The sequence below is a fragment of the Panthera tigris genome, chromosome X, assembly GCF_018350195.1.
Source record: "Panthera tigris isolate Pti1 chromosome X, P.tigris_Pti1_mat1.1, whole genome shotgun sequence".
NCBI lineage: Eukaryota > Metazoa > Chordata > Mammalia > Carnivora > Felidae > Panthera > Panthera tigris.
Window position 1 is genome coordinate 44,886,404 of NC_056677.1, and position 23,368 is coordinate 44,909,771.

Genomic DNA, 23,368 nt, shown 5'->3' on the forward strand with positions numbered 1-23,368 from the left:
GTCCACTCTCACTGTTGTTGTTTCACATAGTGTTGGAAGTGCTAGCATCAGGAATCAGACATCAAAATCAAAGCAAAGGCATCAAAATTGGCAAAGATGAAGTCAAGCTTTCACTTTTTGCAGATGACATGATATTATACACGGAAAACCCGATAGACTCCACCAAAAGTCTGCCAGAACTGATAAATGAATTCAGCAAAATCGCAGGATACAAATTCAATGTACAGAAATCAGTTGCATGCTTATACACTAATAATGAAGCAACAGAAAGACAGATAAAGACACTGATCCCATTCACAATTGTACCAGGAAGCATAAAATACCTAGGAATAAATCTAACCAAAGATGTACAAGATCTGTATGCTGAAAAGTATAGAAAGCTTATGAAGGAAATTGAAGAAGATATAGAGAAATGGAAAAACACTCCATGGTCATGGGTTGGAAGAATAAGTACTGTTAAAATGTCAATACTACCCCAAGCTATCTACACATTCAATGCAATCCCAATCAAAATTGCACCAGCATTCTTCTCGAAGCTAGAACAAGCAATCCTAAAATTTGTATGGAACCACAAAAGGCCCGAATAGCCAAAGTAATTTTGAAGAAGAAGACCAAAGCAAGAGGCATCACAATCCCAGACTTTAGCCTCTACTACAAAGCTGGAATCCTCAAGACAGCATGGTATTGGCACAAAAACAGACACATAGACCAATGGACTAGAATAGAAACCCCAGAATTAGAGCCACAAAAGTATGGCCAACTAATCTTTGACAGAGCAGGAAAGAATATCCAATGGAAAAAAGACAGTCTCTTTAACAAATGGTGCTGGGAGAACTGGACAGCAACATGCAGAAGGATGAAACTAGACCACTTCCTTAAACCATTCACAAAAATAAACTCAAAATGGATAAAGGACCTGAATGTGCGACACGATACCATCAAAACCCTAGAGGAGAAAGCAGGAAAAAACCTCTCTGACCTCAGCCGTAGCAATTTCTTACTTGACACATCCCCAAAGGCAAGGGAATTAAAAGCAAAAATGAACTATTGGGACCTCGTGAAGATAAAAAGCTTCTGCACAGCAAAAGAAACAATCAGCAAAACTAAAACGCAAGCAACGAAATGGGAAAAGATGTTTGCAAATGACATATCGGACAAAGGGCTAGTATCCAAAATCTATAAAGAGCTCACCAAATTCCACACCCGAAAAACAAATAACCCAGTGAAGAAATGGGCAGAAAACATGAATAGACACTTCTCTAAAGACGACATCCAGATGGCCAACAGGCACATGAAAAGATGCTCGACGTCGCTCTTCATCAGGGAAATACAAATCAAAACCACACTCAGATATCACCTCACGCCAGTCAGAGTGGCCAAAATGAACAAATCAGGAGACTATAGATACTGGCAAGGATGTGGAGGAACGGGAAACTTCTTGCACTGTTGGTGGGAATGCAAATTGGTGCAGCCACTCTGGAAATCAGTGTGGAGGTTCCTCAAAAAATTAAAAATAGATCTACCCTATGACCCAGCAATAGCACTGCTAGGAATTTACCCAAGGGATACAGGAGTACTGATGCAGAGGGGCACTTGTACCCCAATGTTTATAGCAGCACTCTCAACAGTAGCCAAATTATGGAAAGAGCCTAAATGTCCATCAACTGACGAATGGATAAAGAAATTGTGGTTTATATACACAATGGAATACTATGTGGCAATGAGAAAGAATGAAATATGGCCTTGTGTAGCAACGTGGATGGAACTGGAGAGTGTTATGCTAGGTGAAATAAGTCATACAGAGAAAGACAGATACCATATGGTTTCACTCTTATGTGGATCCTGAGAAACTTAACAAAAGTCCATGGGGGAGGGGAAGAAAAAAAAAAAGAGGTTAGAGAGGGAGGGAGCCAAAGCATAAGATTCTTAAAAACTGAGAACAAACTGAGGGTTGATGGGGGGTGGGAGGGAGGGGAGGGTGGGTGATGGGTATTGAGGAGGGCACCTTTTGGGATGAGCACTGGGTGTCCTATGAAAACCAATTTGACAATAAATTTCATATATAAAAAATAATTAAAAATTAAAAATAACATAAATAAATAAGTAAATAAATAAATAAATAATCAGTTCCTTAGGCAAAAAAGAAAAAAGAAAAGAAAAAAGAAAACAACAAAGGGAGGTGGGGAGGGGTTGTGGTAGGAAGTGCAAGGAAAGTATCCTCCTGGTACATTATCTTCCAAGGCAGGGGTGTTCCTGATCCCAACAAAATTTAAATGAGCCATGAAACTAATAAAGGTCCCAAACATATAATGTTACGGAGAATCTATTTTCCTAACTTTGGAGGAATCTTCCAGAAACATATATCCCAAAACCATGATTCATCTCTTTCTTGTTCCCTTTCTCTTTATTTTAGCATAGTGGTAAAATGTAATATATTTTTTTGAACAGCGTATATTGGTGTAAGCCAATTTTTAGGATATTCATTTATTTCAAGTTATCCCTCTTTCTTGCTTTCCACCTGCTAACCTACCCTTTTATTTAATAGATGAACAATAAGGTATCTGGAGTGATTTTGATCCAGTGTTAGAACTAGAAAATTCTGGAGTTTAAAATTGCTATAATTAGTTGTTTTGTACTTATTTTTTCTCATAGTCCTAGATTATTTTTAACAGTCAACATGTTATAATAGATTTATGAAATCACACTCCTATGTTTTTAAATTTATGTCTACTTCACCCTCTTACATTTTGTAAAGGTAGCTACATGTGTTCAATTTATACCCACCATTTAAAGTTTTAAAATAGCATCTATATGCTAGATTTTGTTGCTTTGTTCTTCTTTTTTTTTTTTCTTTTTTTGTGTTTTTATCTAAATTCCAGTCAGTTCACATACAGCATAATATTACTTTCAGGGGGGATTTTTTGTGTGTGAACTTACATTTATTTTTGTCAGTAGATCCACATTTTATCGGTTTCCAGAAGTCTTCTTCCTTAACCTTGGAGTAATCTTCCAGGAATTAAATATCTCTTCAGGTAAAGAAATCATTAACCAAAGATTTGTCTCTTTCTTATTTTCCGGCCTTTATTTTATCATCGTCCAATAAAATAAAATCTAATGCCTTTTATTTGAATAGCATGTATGGTAAAAGCTGATCATTGTAAAAATCACTTCCGTAAAGCCATCTCCCTTTCTTGCCAACCACCTTCCAGCCTATCAGTTTATCTCACATGTGAAAAAATAAATGTTTGTATGCAATGATTTTGAACCAGTGTTAGAACTAGCTAATTCTGAACATTGCAATTTGATATATTTACTTTACTGTATCCACCTTCATATTTTCTTGTAGTGTTTGCTTTATGAAAGTAATCAACACGTTATAATAAATGTATAAAGCAAATATCCTTGTTTTGTAATTTATATAGACCTCACCCTGTTATATTTTATAAATATAGTTGTATGTTGTCAACCAAAGCACGTGACTGATTTCCAACATGATAAAAGTTTTAAAAGCATCAGTGATTATATGCCAGATTTTATTGCTTCTTCATTTTCTAATGAAAATACACTATTGTGAATTCGCATTTGTTTTTCTCAACAAGTCCACATTTTAACACTTTCCAGAACTAGTACATTTGAGATTTTAACAGCAAAATCCCTTGAGACTTTACACGTGACCTCCTTTTCCTAGGATCAGATCAGTTCCCATCCGTGGTTCTAACTAGCAGGGAATCTACTAGGGTCACGCTTCTCTTCCCTCTCCTCAGGCAAGGGAAAGCCCCCACTCCCAGGCCCTTTCCCCACTCCTTTACACGGGCCAGATTCCGGAGCACTGAGCGCAGTACCACTGCACGCTGTGAGGTGGCACCCATGCATGTAAGACATGTGCATGTTCTCTCTCTCTTGCAACACTAAGCAGTAAACTGAGCCAGTGCCAACCTGTGAAGGCTGGGGTGCTGCCACATCACTCTCTCTTCCTTTCTTCTCACTGGAGATTTGGGGCTGAGTCATCATCCTTGCACATTAGGGGTCAGTGGTGGTAAGATGCAGAAGTAGTCAAAGAGATTCTGCTTCATTCTTGAGTCCAAGCCTGTGCTTCAACCCAACTCCACCAGAAGGCTCTAAATTGAGGGGTGCTGGGAACTAGCCCAGTGAACAGTGTTCGACGCCCTCATGTCTGTGCCTCATTTAGAGAAAGCCCCGGGGAGAGGGCAGAGTGGCAGTGTAGGGTAGGGGGAAGATGTTGTTTTGTCCTGTGGACAAACACTAGTCCCATACCGTCAGATTCCTGCCAACACCTCCACATGCTCACATGCCCCTCACCCTACTCCATTTTAGAGGTTTAGATATAGGGAATTCCCAATACCAGCAGCAGGGCAACTTCCATCTGCAATTCCTTGTTTTGTCCCTGAGAGGACTCAGTTCTTTTCCAGTGCCCCACAATGGGGAATTCTCCATGGCATATTACATGAAAGACTTGATAAAATGTTTCCTTTTTTTTTTTTTTTCCTTTCTACAAATACAATGCAGACATCAGTCTATTACCTTCACGGTGTGTGCTTCCCACATAGCCACCTGAATGCAGCTGCTTCAGAATGAAGAGTGTGCTCTTCGTGTTTCCTGCCTGTAGCCTTGTTGCTGGTGAGAGCTCAGCCACCAGCTTTTCGCCAAAAGCAATGAGTGAGGTGGGACCTTTGTTGTCTTGATTTTTACAGACAGCTCTAAATTTTCATGGCCAACGTTAAGAGATGACAGTGAAAGAAAGAAAAGGGGGAACTTGTGGAATTCATTATTTTGATCACCACCCAGTAAGGTGTGCCTCTGGGGAGAGGCGCTCCTTAACTTTCCTCCTGCCCCTGGCTTTCTGCTTGTCACCTTGCAGTCCTACTTCCTGTCCCTCTCCCCCCACCTCTCCCTCGTCTCCGCTGAGTCCTCCCTCTCTCTTTGCCGCCACTTCTCTCTCTCTCCTTCCTAGATCGTTTCAGTCCTCCAGCTGGTTCTTCTGCTGAGTTTCTCTTTCTCCCTTCCATCCCGTTCCACATATTCCATATCTGGGTATCTTTCATCCCTTTGCTCTCCCTCACATATCCCTGTCTGTGTCCCCACTGTCAGGGCCCCAGGGAGCCACATCTGCTGGAGAGCATGAATATATACATTCACATACCAATCCCTCTACTGATTCTTATTCTTCCTTCCTTTCCATTCAGTTTCAATTATTCCTCCCACAAACATCCTGGAGAGTCTATTATGTAACAGACATCGGAATAGGCCCTCAGGATATACAGTGGAGAACCAAACAGACAATGGCAACTTTCACCATGGGGCTGCGGCTGGAACGGGGAGACAGATGTTTCAGCAAGCTTCTCTCTAACGACTATATCCCCTTAGGACAAATACTGAAATGGAGCAAGTTTTCAGGGTGCTCAGAGAAAGGAAAAGAGGATGAGTAATTTAAATGGGGGATAAAGCGGTTTGTGGCCAGAAAAGGCCTTCATGGAAAACTGATGTGAAAGTTGAGACCTCAAAAGTAAGCCTGAGGTAGACAGTTGAGCACGAGAGGAAAATGGGTTACCAGGGCAGGGGCCCCAGGAGCAGCACTATAAAGCCCCTAAGGCAGTCACAAGTGTGACTCTCACGGGCCTAAGAGAAGGTCAGAATAGTTTAAGCGAAGGGACCGTGGGGATATTTAGGGTCAGGGGTTGACAAAATCTTATTTCCAGCTCATATCACTATTCTCATGATTCTTTCAGGCCAGACCCCTCACTTGTCATTCATTTGTTTGATCCTTTTTGTTGGCATTTTCCACTCCCACGCTATGCCTCTCACAGAGACAACAAATTCTATTGCATTTAATACATATCATTCTTTTTATGCAACTGAAAAATGCATACCGTGAGGCATCTGCCCTTGGTTTACATAATATTTGATATTTATATCTTATAAATTTATAAAGTTTGCAATATATATCTCCCCATCCTCTGTCTTTTTTAAAAAGTTTATTTTTTTATTTTGAGAGAGAGAGAGAGAGAGAGAGAGAGAGGACACGTGCGCACGAAGTGGAAGTGGGGCAGAGAGAAAGGGAGAGGGAGAATCCCAAGCAGATTCCATGCTGTCAGTGCAGAGCCCTACATGGGGCTCAGTCTCGGGAACCATGACATCATGACCTGAGCTGAAATCAGGAGTCGGATGCTTAACTGACTGAGCCAAACAGGTGCCTCTCCATCTGCTTTTTGTTTTTGTTTTCTTTTACACTGTATTGAGTTATAATCGACACACTGTAGACTGAACAGATTTAAAGTGCACAGTCTGATGAATTTTGACATATGTACCTGTGAAACAGTCATCATACTCGAGATAATGTGTATATATACATATGTATAGGCGTGTGTGTGTATGTACATATGTATGTGTGTGTATATATATATACTTAAGTATACATACATATGTATATGTATATGTATGTGTATATGTATATGATGTATATATATACACAACAATGAAAAATAACCTTGTATGCCTTTGAAATCCATCCTGCCCTCCTCATGCTCTCATCACCAGGCAAACATTGAACTGATGTCTATTACTATAAGTTATTGTTCATTTTCTAGTGTTATTAAATATAATTATACCATCTGTGTTCTTTTTTGGGGGGGATACTTCTGGCTTTTTTCAAGTATTGTGTTTTCACATTTACTCTTGTTGCTGTATGTGGCAATAATTCATTCCTTTTTAATGGTTTATAACATTATATGGATATACCACAGTTAGATCATGTCCCTGTTGATGAACATTTGGCTTGTCTCCAGGATTTTGTCTATTACAAGTAAAATTGCAAAGAACATTCATAAACACATTTTTTTTTTTTTTTTAGATTTACGTTTTCCTTTTTTCTGCATTCACCTTGCAGTGGAATGACTGGGTTGTATGCGAGATGTATATCTAACTAGATAACTACCAAACTGTTTTCCAAAGTGTTTGCATTATTTTACATTTCCACCACCAGTGTATGAGTATTCTAGTTGCTCCATATCATTGCTACCATTTGTTAGGGTCAGTTATTTTATTTTAGTCATACGAAGGTGTCGACACAGTTTTTTTTTTTTTATTGTGGCTTTAATCTGCATTTCCCTAATAATAAATGATGATGAACGCGTTTTCATGTGTTTATTTGCCATCTGTATTACTTCTTTGTTGAGGTAGTCTGTTGAAATAGTTTGTCCATGTTTCCAGTTTTTTAGTTGGGTATTTGTCTTCTTATGACTGAGTTGCAAGAGTTCTTTATATAGTTGAAAAGTGTACTGTGTTGGATATATATTTTTTCTAAATACTTTATCCCAGTCTGTGGCTTTCCCTTTCATTTTCAAAACAGTGACATTTGAAGACCAAAACATTTTTAATTTTGAAGTCATACTTACTAATTTTTGTCTTGCATACTTTGTTCTTTAGACATCCTAGTTTGAAAAACTTTGCCCAAACCAAAGACACTGTGATGGTCGTAATTTCCTATGTTTCCTTGTAGAAATTTTACAATTGTAGCTCACGTTTAGGTTTTTGATCCATTTTAAGTTTGTTTTGGTTTATGGTGTCAAGTAAGGATTGAGGTTTCCTTCCTTCCTTCTTTCTTTTTCTTTCTTTCTTTCTTTCTTTCTTTCTTTCTTTCTTTCTTTCTTTCTCTGTCTTTGTCTTTCTTTCTTTCTTTCTCTTTATATATGGCAAAAAAAAAAAGCAGCACTATGTTTTGAAAAGATTAATTTTTCCCCATTGAATTTCCTTGACATCTTTTTGTAAAAGCAAATTGGCTATATACTTGCATGTATTTGTGTCTGGAATTTCTATCATGCTAAATTGTTCTATTGTCTCTCTTTATGTCAACTGCAAACTCTCTTGATTATTGTAGCTTCGAAATAACTGTTGGTTTCTTTTCTATTTTTTTAAGTTTCAATTTAAATTTCAGTTAGCTAATATGCAATGTAATATTAGTTTCAGATGTACAGTGTATGGAGTCAACACTTCCGTACGACATCCGGTCCTCATCACAAGTGCCCTTCTTAATCCTCAACACCTGAAAAAAACAGTGTTGAATTCTGATGGCATAAATCTTTCAAACTGGTTTTCCTTTTCCAAAATTGTTTTAGATACTCTAGGTGTTTTGTATTTCTTTATAAATTTTAGAATCAGTTTACCAATTCCTACAAAAACCCTGATGGGATTATTACAGAGATTGTGCTGAGTCTATTGATGAATTTGTGGCAAATTAAGTCTTTAACAACGTTTGGTATTTGAGATAGTATGAACATGGTATACCTCTGCATTTATTTAAGTTTTCTTTAATTGTTTTTGGCAATATTTTAATGTTTTCAGGTAAAATGCTGCACATTCTTCTACCACATCTATACGAAAACAATTTATATTTTTAGGCTATTGTAAATGGCATTTTTGCTATTGCAAATGACATTTTAAATTTCATTTTCTTGAATATCTTTGTGGTATAAAATTTCATTGATTACAATAAAGTTATTGATAATATTCATTTCTAATATCTTAATGTAAGATCATTGATGACAACAGTTCTCTCATTCCTGATATTGGTAACTCATGTCTTCTCTCTCTCATTTTTTATAATATTTTCCTTTTTTAAATTTTTTTTAAATTTATTTTGAGAGACAGACAGAGAGAGAGAGAGAGGGAGAAAGAGAGAGAGAGCACATGAGCTGGGGAGGGACAGAGAGAGAGGGAGAGAGAGAGAATCCCAAGCAGCATCTGCGCCACCAGTGCAGAGCCCGATGTGGGTCTTGAACACACAAACCATGATATCATGACCTGAGCCAAAGTCAAGAGCCGGATGCTTAACCCACTGAGCCACGCAGGTGCCCTGTGTCTTCTTGCTTTTATTCCCCTAATCATTCTAGATAAAGGCTTATCAGTTGTACCGATATTCTTTTTTTACTTATTTTTTTAATGTCCATTTATTTTCGAGAGAGAGAGAGAGAGAGAGAGAGAGAGCGAGCAGGCAGGGGAGGGGCAGAGGGAGAGGGAGATACAGAATCTGAAGCATGCTCCAGGCTCTGAGCTGTCAGCACAGAGCCCCACGTGGGGCTGGAACTCAGGAACCCCCGAGATCATGACCTGAGCCGAAGTCGGATACTTAACCAACTGAGCCACCCAGGCACCCCAATTGTATTCATATTCTTAAGGATCAGATTTAATGTATTTTATTTTCTCTATCATCTACTTCAGTGACTGCTGCACTTTCCCTTATTTCCTTTCTTCTGCTATTTTGGTCTTCACTGTGTCTGCATTTTTGTTTCTAAGTACTGAAGTTTAGGTCATTGATTTGAATTCTTATTTTTATATGTAGGCATTTGTGCTCTATAAATTTCTTTGTAAGGACTGCTTTAGAAACATCCTACTAATTTTAGTAAGTTGTACTTTCTTTTCATTCAGTTCAAATTACTTTCTAAATTTCTTTTTGATTCCCTCTTTCACCCATATGTTACTGAAGTGTATTATATACTTTCCAAATACTTTTAAAATATTACAGATACATTTGTGTTATCTACTTCTAATTTAATCCCACTGTCCTCTAGGAAAATCCTTTGGGTGATGCTAATCCTGTCAAATTTAGTAACACTTTTTTATGGCCCAGAATATTTTCTATCGTGGTAAATTTTCATGTATATATGAAAAGAGTGTGTGTTCTTTGCCGCTGGGGAGAGTGTGCTAAAATGTTAATTAGATTAATTTGGGTGATAGTGTTTTTCAGTTTATACACTTACTGGTTTTGGGTTTTTTTTTTTTTTTGTCAACTTGTTCAACTCTTGAGAGAAAAGACTTAAAATCTCTGACCCTAATTGTGAATTTTTCTTTCTTTCATTTATTTCCAAACTCTGTTTAGAATTTTTATGTCCACTTGACCATTTTCACCAATTTTAAATACAAATATAATTGTAAATATAAATATAACCAATTACTATCTCTGGTAATGTATTTTGTTCTGAAATCTGCTTTGTCTGTTATTAATATATCCATTACAGCTTGATTTTGATTACTGCTAGCATGCTATATCTTTTCCCATCCTTTTACTTTTAACCTCTATGTACCTTTACATTTAAAGTGGAATTCATGTACACACCATATAGCTGGATCTTATTTTTAAAATCCATTTGTCATGCTCCACGTCATATGTCATCAGGCAAAAGCAAATTACAACGATGAGATGCCACTACACACTTATTAAAATGGCCTAAATCCAGATCAGTGGCAATGCCAAATGCTGGTGGGAATGTGGAGCAATAGGAACTCTCATTCATTGCCGGTGGGAATGCAAAATTGTACAACCACTTTGGAAGACAGTTGCACAGTTTCTTACAAAACTAAATCTACTCTGACCATACAATGCAGCAGGTGTGCTCCTTGGTATTTACCCAAATGAGCTGAAAATTTAGGTCCACACAAAAATCTCACATATATGTTTATAGCAGCTTCATTCATAATTGCTAAAACTTGGAAACAACCAAGACGTCCTCCATAGGGTAATGAATAAATAAACTGTGGCACATCCAGGCAATGGAATATTATTCAGCATTAAAAAGAAATGAGCTGTCGGGGCGCCTGGGTGGCGCAGTCGGTTAAGCGTCCGACTTCAGCCAGGTCACGATCTCGCGGTCCGTGAGTTCGAGCCCCGCGTCAGGCTCTGGGCTGATGGCTCGGAGCCTGGAGCCTGTTTCCGATTCTGTGTCTCCCTCTCTCTCTGCCCCTCCCCCGTTCATGCTCTGTCTCTCTCTGTCCCAAAAATAAATAAAAAACGTTGAAAAAAAAAATAAAAAAAAAAATAAAAAAAAAAAAAGAAATGAGCTGTCAAGCCATGAAAAGACACAGAGGAGCCTTACTTAAATGCACATTACCCACTAAAAGAAGCCAATCTAAAAAGGTCACATAGTGTATGATTCCAACTATATGACATTTCAGAAAAGGCAAAACTATGGAAACAGTTTAAAAATACAAAAACAAAACAAAACAAACAAACAACAAACAAACAAACAAAAACTCAGTGGTTGCCTGTGGTTAGGAAAGAGAGAAGGGTTTGTATGTGGAGCACAGAGCATTTGGAGGGCAGTGAAACAATTCTGTGTGGTACTATAATGGTGGATACATGTCATTATATATTTGTCCAAACCCATGGAATGCACAAAACCAACAGTGAACACCGATATGAACCGTGGACTTTGCATGATAATGATGTGTCAGTATAGATTCATTGATTGTAGGAGGAGGTATTCCAGTCTGGTGCAGGATGTTGGTAGTGGGAGAGGCTGTGTCTGTTTTGGGCAAGGGGTTTATGGGATGGCTCTGTACTTTCTGCTCAGTTTTGCTCTGAACTTAAAAAGTGCTCTAAAAATAAAGCCTATTTAAGAAAAAGGAATCCAATTTGTCAATCTCTACATTTTAATTGGTGAATTCAATTTGTATTCAATACCATTGTCGATATGGTTGGATTTAAAACTATCATGCTATTTGTTTTCTACTTGCTCATCTGTTGTCTTATTTTGTTTTCCCTTTTAGGACTTATTTTAAAGTATTTCATGATAATACCATTTATCTTCCAAATAGGCTTATTAGCCATAATTTTTTGGATAGGTTTTACATTTGATGCTTCTTTTAACTTACCACAGTCTACTTTCAAGTAATATTGTACTACTTCGCATGTAGAATTAGAACCTACCAACAGTATACTTATATTCCCACTAGGCCCTGTGCTATTATTGTCCAAGAAATTAATTCCGCAGAATTTATACTCCACAATGCATTGCTATGAATTTCTGTTTACGCTCTCAATTAATTTATAAAGAAAGTTCCAAAAATAAAAAAAAAAGATTATTTTATCGCTATCATCATATTTAACATCTCCAGTATTGTTTATTCATTTGTGTAGAGTATATTTATATTTACTGTCATTTTTCTCATGCCTGAAAGACATCCTTTACTATTTCTTGTAGTGCATATCCAATGATGATGAATTATTTCAACACTGGTATGTATGAAAAGAACTTTTAATTCAACTTCATTTTAAAAAAGATATTCATTGACTATAAAAATTCTGAGTTGGCAGTTATTAATTATTTCACTATTATAAAGATGATATGCCACCATCTTATAACTTGCATTGTTTCTGATGAGAAGTTCCCTGTAATTCTTACCTTTGGTGTTGAATGGTTGTATATTTTTTCCAGTTTTCCACTTCCTTAGGAGTCAGGGTAAAGCCCTGGGGGAGCAGATTGGAAAGAAAAATGTCATGAATACACGCCATACGATATCTGTGCAGAGTCACTTAGGTAGATCTTAGATGCATGTGTAGCAAGGAAACACATCTTAAAACCCTATGGCTCAGTGAAAAAAAAAATTCAAATTTAAGAAAAAATTCAAATTTAAGAAATACATCATGGAGGCATGACGGTTTAACAGGAACCCGATTTACTCTCCCACCTGAATAGCTGCAAACCAAAAAAAATTCTAAAGCTTTTACGTCATGGCACCACAGGCAACAGCAGAGAGCAATCCCTGAGAGAAAGGAAACTAATATGGTGAGCTCTCAGATTGCCCAACTCCCCCAATTTCTTGCCTGGGTAGAGTTTACAGGCTGCAGCACAGGGAGACTGAACACAAACAGAGCCCAGTGGAGAGCCTGAGTGAAGGAGACAGAGTTGAGAGTTCTGAGAGGCCAACGTGACTAGAATTTGCTGGAAATAAGGGAGGGGAGAGCCACACAGAGAGATAGTTCTGGAGAGCTGCAGAGGCTTCCCATCAGGGTGCAGTGTATGAGCAAAGGGGAGTGGTGGCAGCTGACTTCCATTTTCTGGAGTGAGTGTGGATAATGGTGCCATTTACTGAGATGGTGAAGATGGGAGTTTTAGAAACAAGAGAGATGGGGAGTCTGAGCCTTTGGGAGGGGTAGGTATACCAAGTGACCAGTTCTAGACAGACTCACTGTGAGGAGCCCTTGAGACATCCAAATGGAGATGTCACGTAGGGGAATGAATATATGGGTTTGGATCTCAAAGGCGAGGTTCAAACTGGAGCTGTAGATTTTGGAGTTACTAGCATGTTAGCATAGATATATGGTTATATAGCATATATAGAGAGAGGCTGATATAAAAACGAATGTGACAAAAGCTCGCATCATAAGAAAAAAAAGTCGTAGCTATGTATGGGGATGGACGTTAAGTAGACTTATTGTGGTGATCATTTCACAATACATAAAAATATTGAATCACTACGTTGCACACCTGAAACTGACATAAAGTCATATGCCAATTATAGCTCAATTTCAGAAAGGAGAAAGAAAGCAAAAACAAGCGAACAAAATGAGTACGAGAGTCCACTATGGCTTTTGTAAAAAGCACAGGTTCAGTTTGAGATGGGAACACAGTATTTTCTATTAGCACTGAGCAGCTTGCCAAGGCTTTCATTTCTAGGGTCTGGTCACCTCCCACAGAAACGTGTTATACAGGAAGGGCTGAAGAGACACAGGCTGCTGACAAGGGAGGTTGCTATGCAACAGCTGAGGAAAGTCATCCAGCCAGTCAGAATTGATACTGGTCACTGGAGAGTAAAAGCTGTGGTCCTAGCAATAGCTTCCATTCACACACAGGAGTCCCGGAGAGGCTGACATAAAAACAAATCTGAAAGTCTGCTATGGTTTTTGTAAAAAGCACAGGTTCGATTTGAGTTGGAAACATAGCATTGTCTGCCTCCAAAGCAGTTTCTCCAGTCATTCTGGAAGCACAGCAGCATGTGTTGGGTTGGGTAGGACCCTGGGATGTGCTTCCTGTGCTCTCCATGTTGCATATTGAGAAACCAGGCTCACAGATGTCCAGGGACCCGAGCAGGCTCACACAGCTAGCAACAGACTGGCCCGGCACCCCATCCCTGGAATTCTGAAGACCAGCCCGGTTTCTTTCCACAAGACCACAGCGGCCCCAGGCCCCTGCCCTGCAAGGAACCCCGGGCAAACATTTACTCTGAAGCAGGGCTTGCCATGGCTCAGACACACAAAATGCCTGATTGTCCTGGCCGCTCCAGCGGGCACCAGGAAGGCCTCAGGGGCAGCGTGTTTGTGCCACTCACAGAGAAGAGGCCTGAGGTTAGGTCAGGGAGTGGACCCCAAGGAGCAATTCCCACACCTGGATGGACCCACGCGTGCAGTAGGTGAGGGCTGGAGACTGGGGGTCTCTACCTGTGTCCCGGATACAGAGCATGAGCTTGCGTCTCAGAGAGCACAAACTTTGCTTGTTTGGGACAGGTGTTGGCAGGGCAGGAGAGCTGAGGGGTTGATCTGTCGCTCCAACTGAAGGGGGGGGTGCGCACCTCAGTCCCCAGGCCAGCCCTACTGGGACATGGGGTCTGGAGTCAGGAAGACCCAGGCCCACATATTGCATTTTCTGTTTACTGGCTCTGTGGCCTTGTCTAGTTCATGTGGTGTGACTGCACTTCAGCTTTCTGATCTGTAAAATGGGGATGCTGACAGCCACCTCCCAGGGCTGCTGCGAGAAGAAGACAAGCCCCAGTACAGACAGCGCTGTGATGCACAAGCTGCATACAGAGTAGCTGGGGAAGCAGATGTTCCCAGTGTGTCTGGGGGCCATAGAGATGGGTAGTGCTGGGCAACACAAGGGCAATTGGCATCCTCTGGCCATTTCCATTCCCCTTGTTACAGTTAGAGACACAGCTAGAGACCTTTGTGTTTGTGACCTAGGGGTCATGCTGGGGAAGCCAGGCATAGTGTATTCCAGACCACACCAGAGGAGTTTAGCGGGAACGGGGAGGGCAGGGACGAGAAGCATTGTGCAGAAGTGCAGGCACCGAGGGTAGATGATTGGGTGGTCGAACTGCACCCAGAGCTGCGAGTGCGCGAGCCTGTGGTCAGAGGAGGGGTGAGGGGTCTCGGGCGGGAAGGAGAAAACACCCCCCACCCCGCCCACCCACTCTTGGAGTCGCATGCGCACTGGGGACCTGGTGGAGAGGGCTTTTGTTGGGAAAGCGGGCGGGCTGGAGGGGTCCGCGCATGCGCAGGCTGCCCAGACGCGGGGGGTGCGCGGAGAAAAGGGGCGGGGTGGTCGGAGCTGCTGTGCTGGCAGCAGTAGGCGAGGGCGCGGCTGCGGGGTTCCTGGTGCTGAGGACGGACGCCATTGGAGCCCCAGGGAAGGTAAGAATCCAGCCGCGGACTGGACCGGGAGAGGACGAGTGGAACCCGGCACGGTGCGCCCTCCCCTCCCCCAATAGCCGGATCTGAACAAAGCCCAGGCACTCAGAACCTGAGCCCGCTTAGACCCACGGTCTAGGTAGGACACTCTGCCCCCCGCCCCCCCCTCCGCACCGACCTCTTCCAACAGGAGAGGAGAGTCTTCCAACAGGAGACTCAGGCTCTCTGAACAAAGCCCAGGCACTCAGAACCTGAGCCCGCTTAGACCCACGGTCTAGGTAGGACACTCTGCCCCCCGCCCCCCCCTCCGCACCGACCTCTTCCAACAGGAGAGGAGAGTCTTCCAACAGGAGACTCAGGCTCTCTGATCCCCACTTACACTGGAGCCCACAATCCGAACCCCTTTAGCAGACCCGTGTGCACCCTCCTGAGCTATCTTAGAGCAGAGGCCCTACCCCCACCCCAACCACTCCTAGATCACTCCAACCAAGCTGACCCCGTGGGCCCCTTCCTGGAGTTGCGATCCTGGGGTTTGAGACCTCCAGCGCTCTAATTCATGCCTCACCTAATCCGAGCCCCCACCCCCACCCTTCTCACCCCTAGCGCTCCTGTATGAGCCCAACCCAGACCTGAATCACCAGCTGAATGCCCCCGCCTGGACCTAGCCAGAGGGTCTCTGGATTCAGTTTCCCATAGCTTTCCGGGGTCCCAGTAGTCTCAGCCCTCTCATGTCATCTGCTCTCCCCCTTCGTCGTTAAATTCAAGCCCTTTGTTTCTCCCTCTCTCAATGCATCCCCCTTTGGGACTCTTCAGACCCAAGCCCACCAGTCCACCCCCTATTCAAATCTAGAGGCTGGGACGGGGAGCGTGCCCCTCTTGAACTCCCCTTTAAGTGCAGGGAGACCATCGCTATCCCTCTCCTAGTGCTGCGTCTCTGACAGAATCTAACCCAACAGACACCCCCTCCCTCGCTTCTCCCTTCTCCCCCTCCCCCCTCTGTCTGCCTTGTACTGCCTAGTAACCTGATGATTGCAGCCTCCCTCCTCCTGAGGGATCCCACCTCCCACTGGATCCCGCCCCCTCCCCCTTGAAGAAGCCTCACCCTCCCTCCCTGGCTAAGCTCTCTTCTCCTTGGGACCACCCTCCCCCCCCCCCCCCTCCAGCATGGCTGAGGGAAGCTACCGCATGGAATCAGAAACCTACAACGTTGAAGACATGGATGAGGGTAGCGATGAAGTCGGGGAGGAGATGGTTGAAGGAAATGACTATGAAGAATTTGGTGCTTTTGGAGGCTATGGCACCCTCACCAGCTTTGACATCCGTATCCTCAGAGCCTTTGGGAGCTTGGGTCCAGGCCTTCGCATCTTATCGGTGAGGCTCCTTGTTGGCCACCTGCTGGCCCTGGGCCTTCTCCCCTGTGAAGCTGCTTTGGGGGGGGGGTGGTGAATGGGAGGGTTGAATGGGGAAGGACTGCCCAGCTTCCGGAGCATTCCCTCTCCTGCTCAGAGAAAGGGGGTTTGGGAAGTCCGGGGTAGGGGGACAGACGGGGGGTGGGGGTTGGGAGCTGGCTGCAGGGAGGAGGCTGGGTGGGAAGCATGATGTGAGCTTGTAGAACTGTCTGCCTTCCCCTACCCTTCTGTCTGGCCTTGCAGAATGAGCCCTGGGAAGTGGAAAACCCTATGCTAGCTAGGACTCTGATGGAGGCATTTCAGCTGGATCCAGAAACACTTGCCAATGAGGCTGCTGCCCATGCTGTCAACGTAGCCCGCGCAGCCGCCTCCAATCGTGCTGCTAGGGCCGCTGCTGCTGCTGCCCGTGCCACCTACAATCAGGTGGTCACTAACCGCCCAGTGGCCACAGACCAGGCTTCAGGAGCAGATACCCAGCCCATGACCTATGCGGCCCAGGCTCAGGCAGCCACCCCTGAGACCACCCTTGTTGCTCCACACATCTCCCAGATGCTAGTCACCAGTGAGATGGCCGCCCCAGGGGCTCCAGCAAAGTCCACACAGCCCCAGACAGGCTCCCAGGCCCAGGAGGCTGCTACTGAGGGTCCTAGTGCTGCCTGTGGTTTCTCTCAGGCTCCGTGTGCCAGTGAGATGGATGCCACCCGGCCCAAGACAGCCTTCCTGGGTCAGAACGATCTCTTTGATTTCATCCAGCCGGCAGGTGTCAGTGGCATGGCCTTCTCTCGCTCCAAGAGGCCCGCCCCGGCCCAAGAGGCTGCCACAGAGGGCCCCAGTGCTGCCTCCAGGGTGCTCCAGGCAGCACCTGCCAGGGAGGGGGCAGCCACCCGGCCCAAGACGACCAAATCTGGAAAGGCTCTCGCCAAGACCCGGTGGGTGGAGCCTCAGAATGCTGTGACAGCAGCTGCTGCCAAGACCAAGATGTCCACAAGCATCCCTGGGCCTGAGGGTGCAGCTGCCCCTGCCCAGCACAGTGCTGAGCCCTGGGTCAGGATGGGAGGCAAGAGGACCAAGAAGGTGAGACCTCCCTGCTGTCTGCACCCCCCCCCTTGCTCCCCTCCTTTCTCTGCTCTATCCTCTCCTCTCCCCTCCCCTCCCCTCCCCTCTTCTCCCCTCCTCTTTTCTGTCAGCTTGTGCACGTTGGTCCAACACAAGTTTGCTAGCATGCTTTGACCCCACGAAGTCTCTGCCCTCAGGCCTGACGGGAGAAGAGGTTGGCTCGGTGCGGGGCACATAGTAAGCACTCAGCACATGTCATCCACTGTTTGTACTACCCTCATTTCCAAGTATCTCTTCTGGTTAAGACGTGTGCTGGGCACTTTTGCACGGTGAGTCTGGTAGCCCTGGGTCTCTTCTCTCTCTCTAATGCTACAGTCCAAGCACCTGGATGACGAATATGAGAGCAGCGAGGAAGAGAGAGAGCCTCCTGCGGTCCCACCGACCTGGAGACCATCGCAGCCTCCGATGACAGTGCGGGCTCATATGGTTCCCCGGCCACCGATGGCCCTGAGGTCCCAGGTACCCTCAAGACATGTCCTGTGCTTGCCACCCCGCAACGTGACCCTTCTGCAAGAGAGGGTAAGAAATCTGCCTTTCCCCCGTCTTCCTCCTCTCCTCTCCTATGGGCCAGTTCTTGGAGGTCAGCCATGCCTTGATCTCCCCGTGTGCTCCTCCTCCTCCAGGCAAATAAACTGGTGAAATATCTGATGATTAAGGACTACAAGAAGATTCCCATCAAGCGCTCAGGTGGGCAACCTGCGCCCCCTCCCTGAGCCCTGCCCTTCCCCCGTCCCCATCCCTACCCTGCAGGGCCTCGCATCACATGTCCCCACCCAGTGTGCCCAGCTGATCGCTCCCATTTGCACAGTACGGGGGTCCCAACTGTGCTCCCCTCAGTGAGGCTGACTGAGGGGGTGCAGCTCTTTGGCCCCTGCTCAGCCCTGGTGCTCTCTCCACCTCTCATCTCCCGCAGACATGATGAAGGATGTCATCCGAGAATACGACGAACATTTCCCTGAGATCATTGAACGAGCAACGTACACTCTGGAAAAGGTGGGCAAAGGGACAGGGGCCGCTCCCTGTAGTACAAGAGCTGCAGGCAGGCCTTGCACCCTGCAGCCCCTTGAGGCCCACCTCCGGCACTACCTGCTCTGGAAGCCCTCCCTAGCTTCTCCACCTGGGAGCGTCCACCTTATGCTTCCATCCCCCGCGGGGTCCTCTCCCTCATGCTCTTTTGAGTGTCTCTTGTCCCCTGAAGTGGGTCCTGTTGCTTTGGTCGGTGCCAGAGCTCCCACAGGGCAGTTCTTCTTCGGCCTCTCTTCTTCAGTCTTCCGCGTGACTTTGGGGTCCCAGCTGAGAGAGAGTTCTGACGGGAAATGAAAGGACTACCTGCGGGACAGGCAGCGTGGGTTTCTCATGTCCTGTTCTGGTTTCTCCCCCACGTAGAAGTTTGGGATCCACCTGAAGGAAATTGACAAGGAAGAACACCTGTACATTCTCGTGTGCACACGTGATTCCTCAGCTCGTCTCCTGGGAAAGTAAGAAAGGGCAGGCAAGAGGATTGTGGGTTCCTCGCTGGTGCCTCTCCCTTTCCTCTCGGAGAAACGGGAAAACAGGGCTTTGGTGCCTGGCACAGCTCCTACCCACAGTTAGTGGTGCCCAGTGATTAGGGGATGAAAGGGCAGGAGCCTGGGGTCAAGCCTTGGCTGCTCTCAGGGCTTCACCCCCACCCCGGCCACCTCCTCACCCCATCTTCTGGGAAAGCAGGCTCCTTGTTGCCTGTCCCTTCCTGCTACGTGCCTGGCCTGGGCTTGGCAGAGTGGTCCTGGGAGAAGGAAGCTTCCCGTCCAGTCTAACTCCCGGTGCTCGAAGGGCGGGGAAGGTCTGGATATGCCTCCTGTGGACACACTGTTGCCAAGCATTTGCTCCCTGCCCTGACCCTGTTGTGGACACGACTCTGGGAGGGGCTCTTCGCATCTACGTTTGATGCGTGAAGCGATTCAGTCTCAGACAGAGGAAAAGATGGTCTGGGTCGGAGAACAAGCCATGCGCAGAGTGGGAAGAACCGCTCTGTAGCCCAGCCATCTGGGAAAGGCTAGTCAGGTGAACCGATCCTAGTCCCTCGGGCAGATGCCTGCCGGATAGAATGCGTCTTTCTCCACCTTTAGGACCAAGGACACCCCCAGGCTGAGCCTCCTCTTGGTGATTCTGGGAGTCATTTTCATGAATGGCAACCGTGCCAGCGAGGGTGAGTGGCTAGACCTGCCGCCGGGGGCGGGGGGGGGGGGCTGCCGCCCAGAGTCTCAGCTTTGTGTGTGCAATTCTTGTATCTCATCTCCCCTCACAGCTGTCCTCTGGGAGGCACTACGCAAGATGGGACTGCGCCCTGGGTATGGTTGGGCTCTCGACTCCCACCCCTCAGTGTTGTCTTTGGGCACCAGTGGCACCAGGGTTGCAGTAGCTTGGTGGCCAGGTGCCAGGGGAGTGGACGTCCTGGACTGGGTAGAGGCAAAGGGTCTCGTCACGGTGCATGGGGAAATGGTCCTGAACTCTCAGCCCCTCGCTGCTCCACATCCCCTCTCTGTCCCCAGATGAGATGTAAGAGAAACCATCAGATTTAGGGATTCCACCAAACCCTTGCCTAGGGTATCCTTGACATCCTTGACGTGCGGCCCCTGGTGCCACCCCAGGCCTCCATGGGGATGCCCCACAGGCTGGGCAGCTCTCAATCCTGCCAGGGAGTGCTCCCACCCACGTGTCCCTCACTGCCACTGTTCTTGTTATGGATTCCTTTCCTTGCCCTCAGGGTGAGGCACCCATTCCTTGGCGATCTAAGGAAGCTCATTACAGAGGACTTTGTGAAGCAGAAGTAAGTACTGGCCAGGTTAACTTTGTCTCATGCTTGTGCATTCCTCGTGTGCCGATCTGGCCGAGAAGCCATTCTCCATCCCGTATCTTAGCACCAGAGGGATAGGTGTCCCTGGTGTGAGTGTGGGTGGCGGCTGGAGTGTTGGCGAGGAGTAGAGATCCAGCTTGGTCTTGGGGAAAGGGAGTACAAGCTGACAGAGAACACGGTGTAGGGTGTGTTACAACCCCCATGCCCTTTGGCACCTGCCCCATAGGCTGTAGTAGAATTTCCCTTGCTTTCCATCCCGGGAACAGGGGACTCAGAGGGTGGAAGTCTGAGCGTGGCCCCCACAGGTAAGCGCCCCATTTGGTCCTAGAGCCCAGCCCTCCTGGCTTTCTGGTTAGGGCCCACCCAGTCCTTGGTCCTTGGAGAACATGCGCGCACCCACACAGGCACACGGACACGTGCACGCGCACACCGTCAGGGGTATGGGCGGAGTGTGCTGCTCTTCTTCCCTTTACAGTTGTTCTCTGCAGTGGGCCGTCCCGGGGTTCCGCCAGGCCATGGACGACACCCTGCACTGGGGTGAGCTCAGAGCAGGGTGCCTGATGAAATGGCTCCTCTGTTTACAACACACCCAACGGGACTCTGGGTGCATTGTGACAAGGGGCACAAACTTGTGGCCTTCCTATGAACAGATACCCTACACGTGTCCCACCCTGCACTTCCACGTGGCTTCTGGGCAGGACTGGCGGCCTAAGGCTTTGTAGGCCTCAATCGTGGAGGCAGAAACCCTAGGAGTGAGCGTGGGAGTGAGGCATGGGCTGGAGGTCAGGACCATCCTCCCCCAGGAGCTGAGCTGCATCATCGGGCTGGAAAGGGGCCACCTGGGAGCCACTGGTGCAACAACAGGTCTGCCTGGCTGGAAGCAAACGTTTCTCTTCCTCTTGCCCTGAGGTACCTGGAGTACAAGAAGGTCCCCAATAGCAGCCCACCCGAGTATGAGTTCCTCTGGGGCCTGCGAGCCCGCCACGAGACCAGCAAGATGAGGGTGCTGCGGTTCATTGCCCAGGTAACAGAGAGCCTCTGTTTGGGGCCAGGCGATGGGGTCTGGGTCTGGTCCTTGCTGTACCTTCTTTGTTTCTTGGTCACGGCCTCCTCCCACTGTCTGTCCAGTGAGGATACTGACAGGTTCCTAAGTAGGTCACTGACACAAGTTCACAGACTTAGTAAGCGGGAGGGATGGGGTGAAGCCCCTGGACTGGCCTGGAATAACGGGAGAGTCAGACTCCAGCGGTCTTTATTTGTGTAATGATTATGCACAGCTCCCAGGAGGGTGTATGGCAGGAAGCAGGTGCTCAGTGGAGGTGGGCTAGCTGTTTGGATGGTCGCTGTCACTCTACTGCAGAATCAGAACCGAGACCCCCGGGAGTGGAAGGCTCATTTCCTGGAGGCTGTGGATGATGCATTCAAGACGATGGATGTGGATATGGCTGAGGAGCATGCCAGGGCCCAGATGAGGGCCCAGATGAATATCGGGGACGAAGCTCTGATTGGACGGTGGAGCTGGGATGACATACAGGTGGAGCTCCTGACCTGGGATGAGGACGGAGATTTTGGCGATGCCTGGGCCAGGATTCCCTTCGCTTTCTGGGCCAGATACCATCAGTACATTCTGAATAGCAACCGTGCCAACAGGAGAGCCACTTGGAGGGCTGGTGTCAGCAGTGGCACCAACGGTGGGGCCAGCACCAGCATTCTCGATGGGCCCAGCACCAGCTCCACCATCCGGACCAGAAATGCCGCCAGAACGAGTGCCAACTTCTTCTCCTGGATCCAGTAAGGTTTTCAGTCGCTAAATGAAACTCTGCAGGAGGGTGTGGGAGGGGGCTGTGAGAAGTCGGGGGAGGGCCTGGAAGCAGTGGGGGAACCAAGAGAGTGTGAAAGACATTTGTTCTGTCCTTGCGTCCCTCCCCGTTTCACATATATTTGTATTTCTGCGTCAGCTTTTGTGTCTTGCATTGCAGGCAGCGCTGATGGACTGCGGCCGTCACGCACCAGGCCAGAGTGCCTCCTCAGATCCCTCCCTCACACAGCACTCTAGGCAGCTTCTCCCTGCCCATCTGAGATGGCATGCCAGATGAAGCTCTCTCTGCCCTTCCTGCTTTGGTTGTGTGCTGTTGTTGTGCGCTTCTGTCGTGTTTTCATGTTTTTGGTATCGGTGTTACATTAAAGTTGCAAAATTACTTGGGAAGTTTCTTCCTTTACCTGCGCACGTGGTGCTCTGAGGAGCACGTGGTCGGGTGCTCTGAGATGGCCATGCCCCGCCTCTGCATGGAAGGCAATAGGTGTGGGTACAGTGCTGGGAGATGCGGAGGTGCCAGCTGAGTGCCTAGACCGTGAGTTTCGAGAGGCTCCAGTCCACAGAGTTACATGATTTCCCACGTGGTACAACCCCAGTTAGATGCCAGTGGTGGGGGAGGTGGCGGGAAAAGGGGTGGAGTGGAAGGCTGTGGGTTGGTGCCACGGTCCCTCCCACCACACAACAAGGTCCACAGACATTCACCAATCCCCGCCTCCTCCACCCCATCTTTGGAGGCGCCATCTTAAGGGAACCCTTCCCTCATCCTCCACACAACCTCAGCATCTCATCCCTCCCTCAGATGGAGTCTTCAGGGCAAGGAGATAGGCCTCAGCGACATTCTCAGCCCTCCAGCAGGTGGAAGGAGGAGCCATTGTTCCCGACAGAGTAGGTTTAATGAAAGTAGAGCTCACCAGCCCGTTGCCTGTGACCATGACCCGAGGCCTGTTGGTGGGCTCTGGAGCTCTTCTTCACTGGAAACAGGGCTCTCCCAGTGA

General features: G+C 46.6%; 1 protein-coding gene and 1 non-coding gene across 3 annotated transcripts; both read left to right on the forward strand.

The window, feature by feature from the left end:
• Positions 1–15,101: 15,101 nt before the first annotated feature.
• LOC122235319 (melanoma-associated antigen D4) lies at positions 15,102–22,755 on the forward strand. 2 transcript variants are annotated; one of them, XM_042974050.1, is made up of 13 exons: positions 15,102–15,199; positions 16,360–16,567; positions 16,849–17,679; positions 18,037–18,240; positions 18,345–18,408; positions 18,635–18,714; positions 19,108–19,199; positions 19,830–19,909; positions 20,009–20,051; positions 20,468–20,530; positions 21,467–21,581; positions 21,918–22,348; positions 22,537–22,755. In XM_042974050.1, the coding sequence occupies exons 2-13, from the start codon at positions 16,361–16,363 to the stop codon at positions 22,544–22,546; spliced, it is 2,220 nt and encodes a 739-aa protein (XP_042829984.1). In that variant the 5' UTR covers positions 15,102–15,199; position 16,360; the 3' UTR covers positions 22,547–22,755. The 2 variants fall into 2 exon arrangements, with proteins under 2 accessions (XP_042829984.1, XP_042829985.1); XM_042974051.1 differs by lacking the exon at positions 22,537–22,755 and having other exon boundaries at positions 21,918–22,352.
• Positions 21,092–21,220, forward strand: LOC122235623. The gene has a single exon (XR_006213664.1). It is a non-coding gene; the product is annotated as a small nucleolar RNA SNORA11 (small nucleolar RNA).
• Positions 22,756–23,368: the final 613 nt, after the last annotated feature.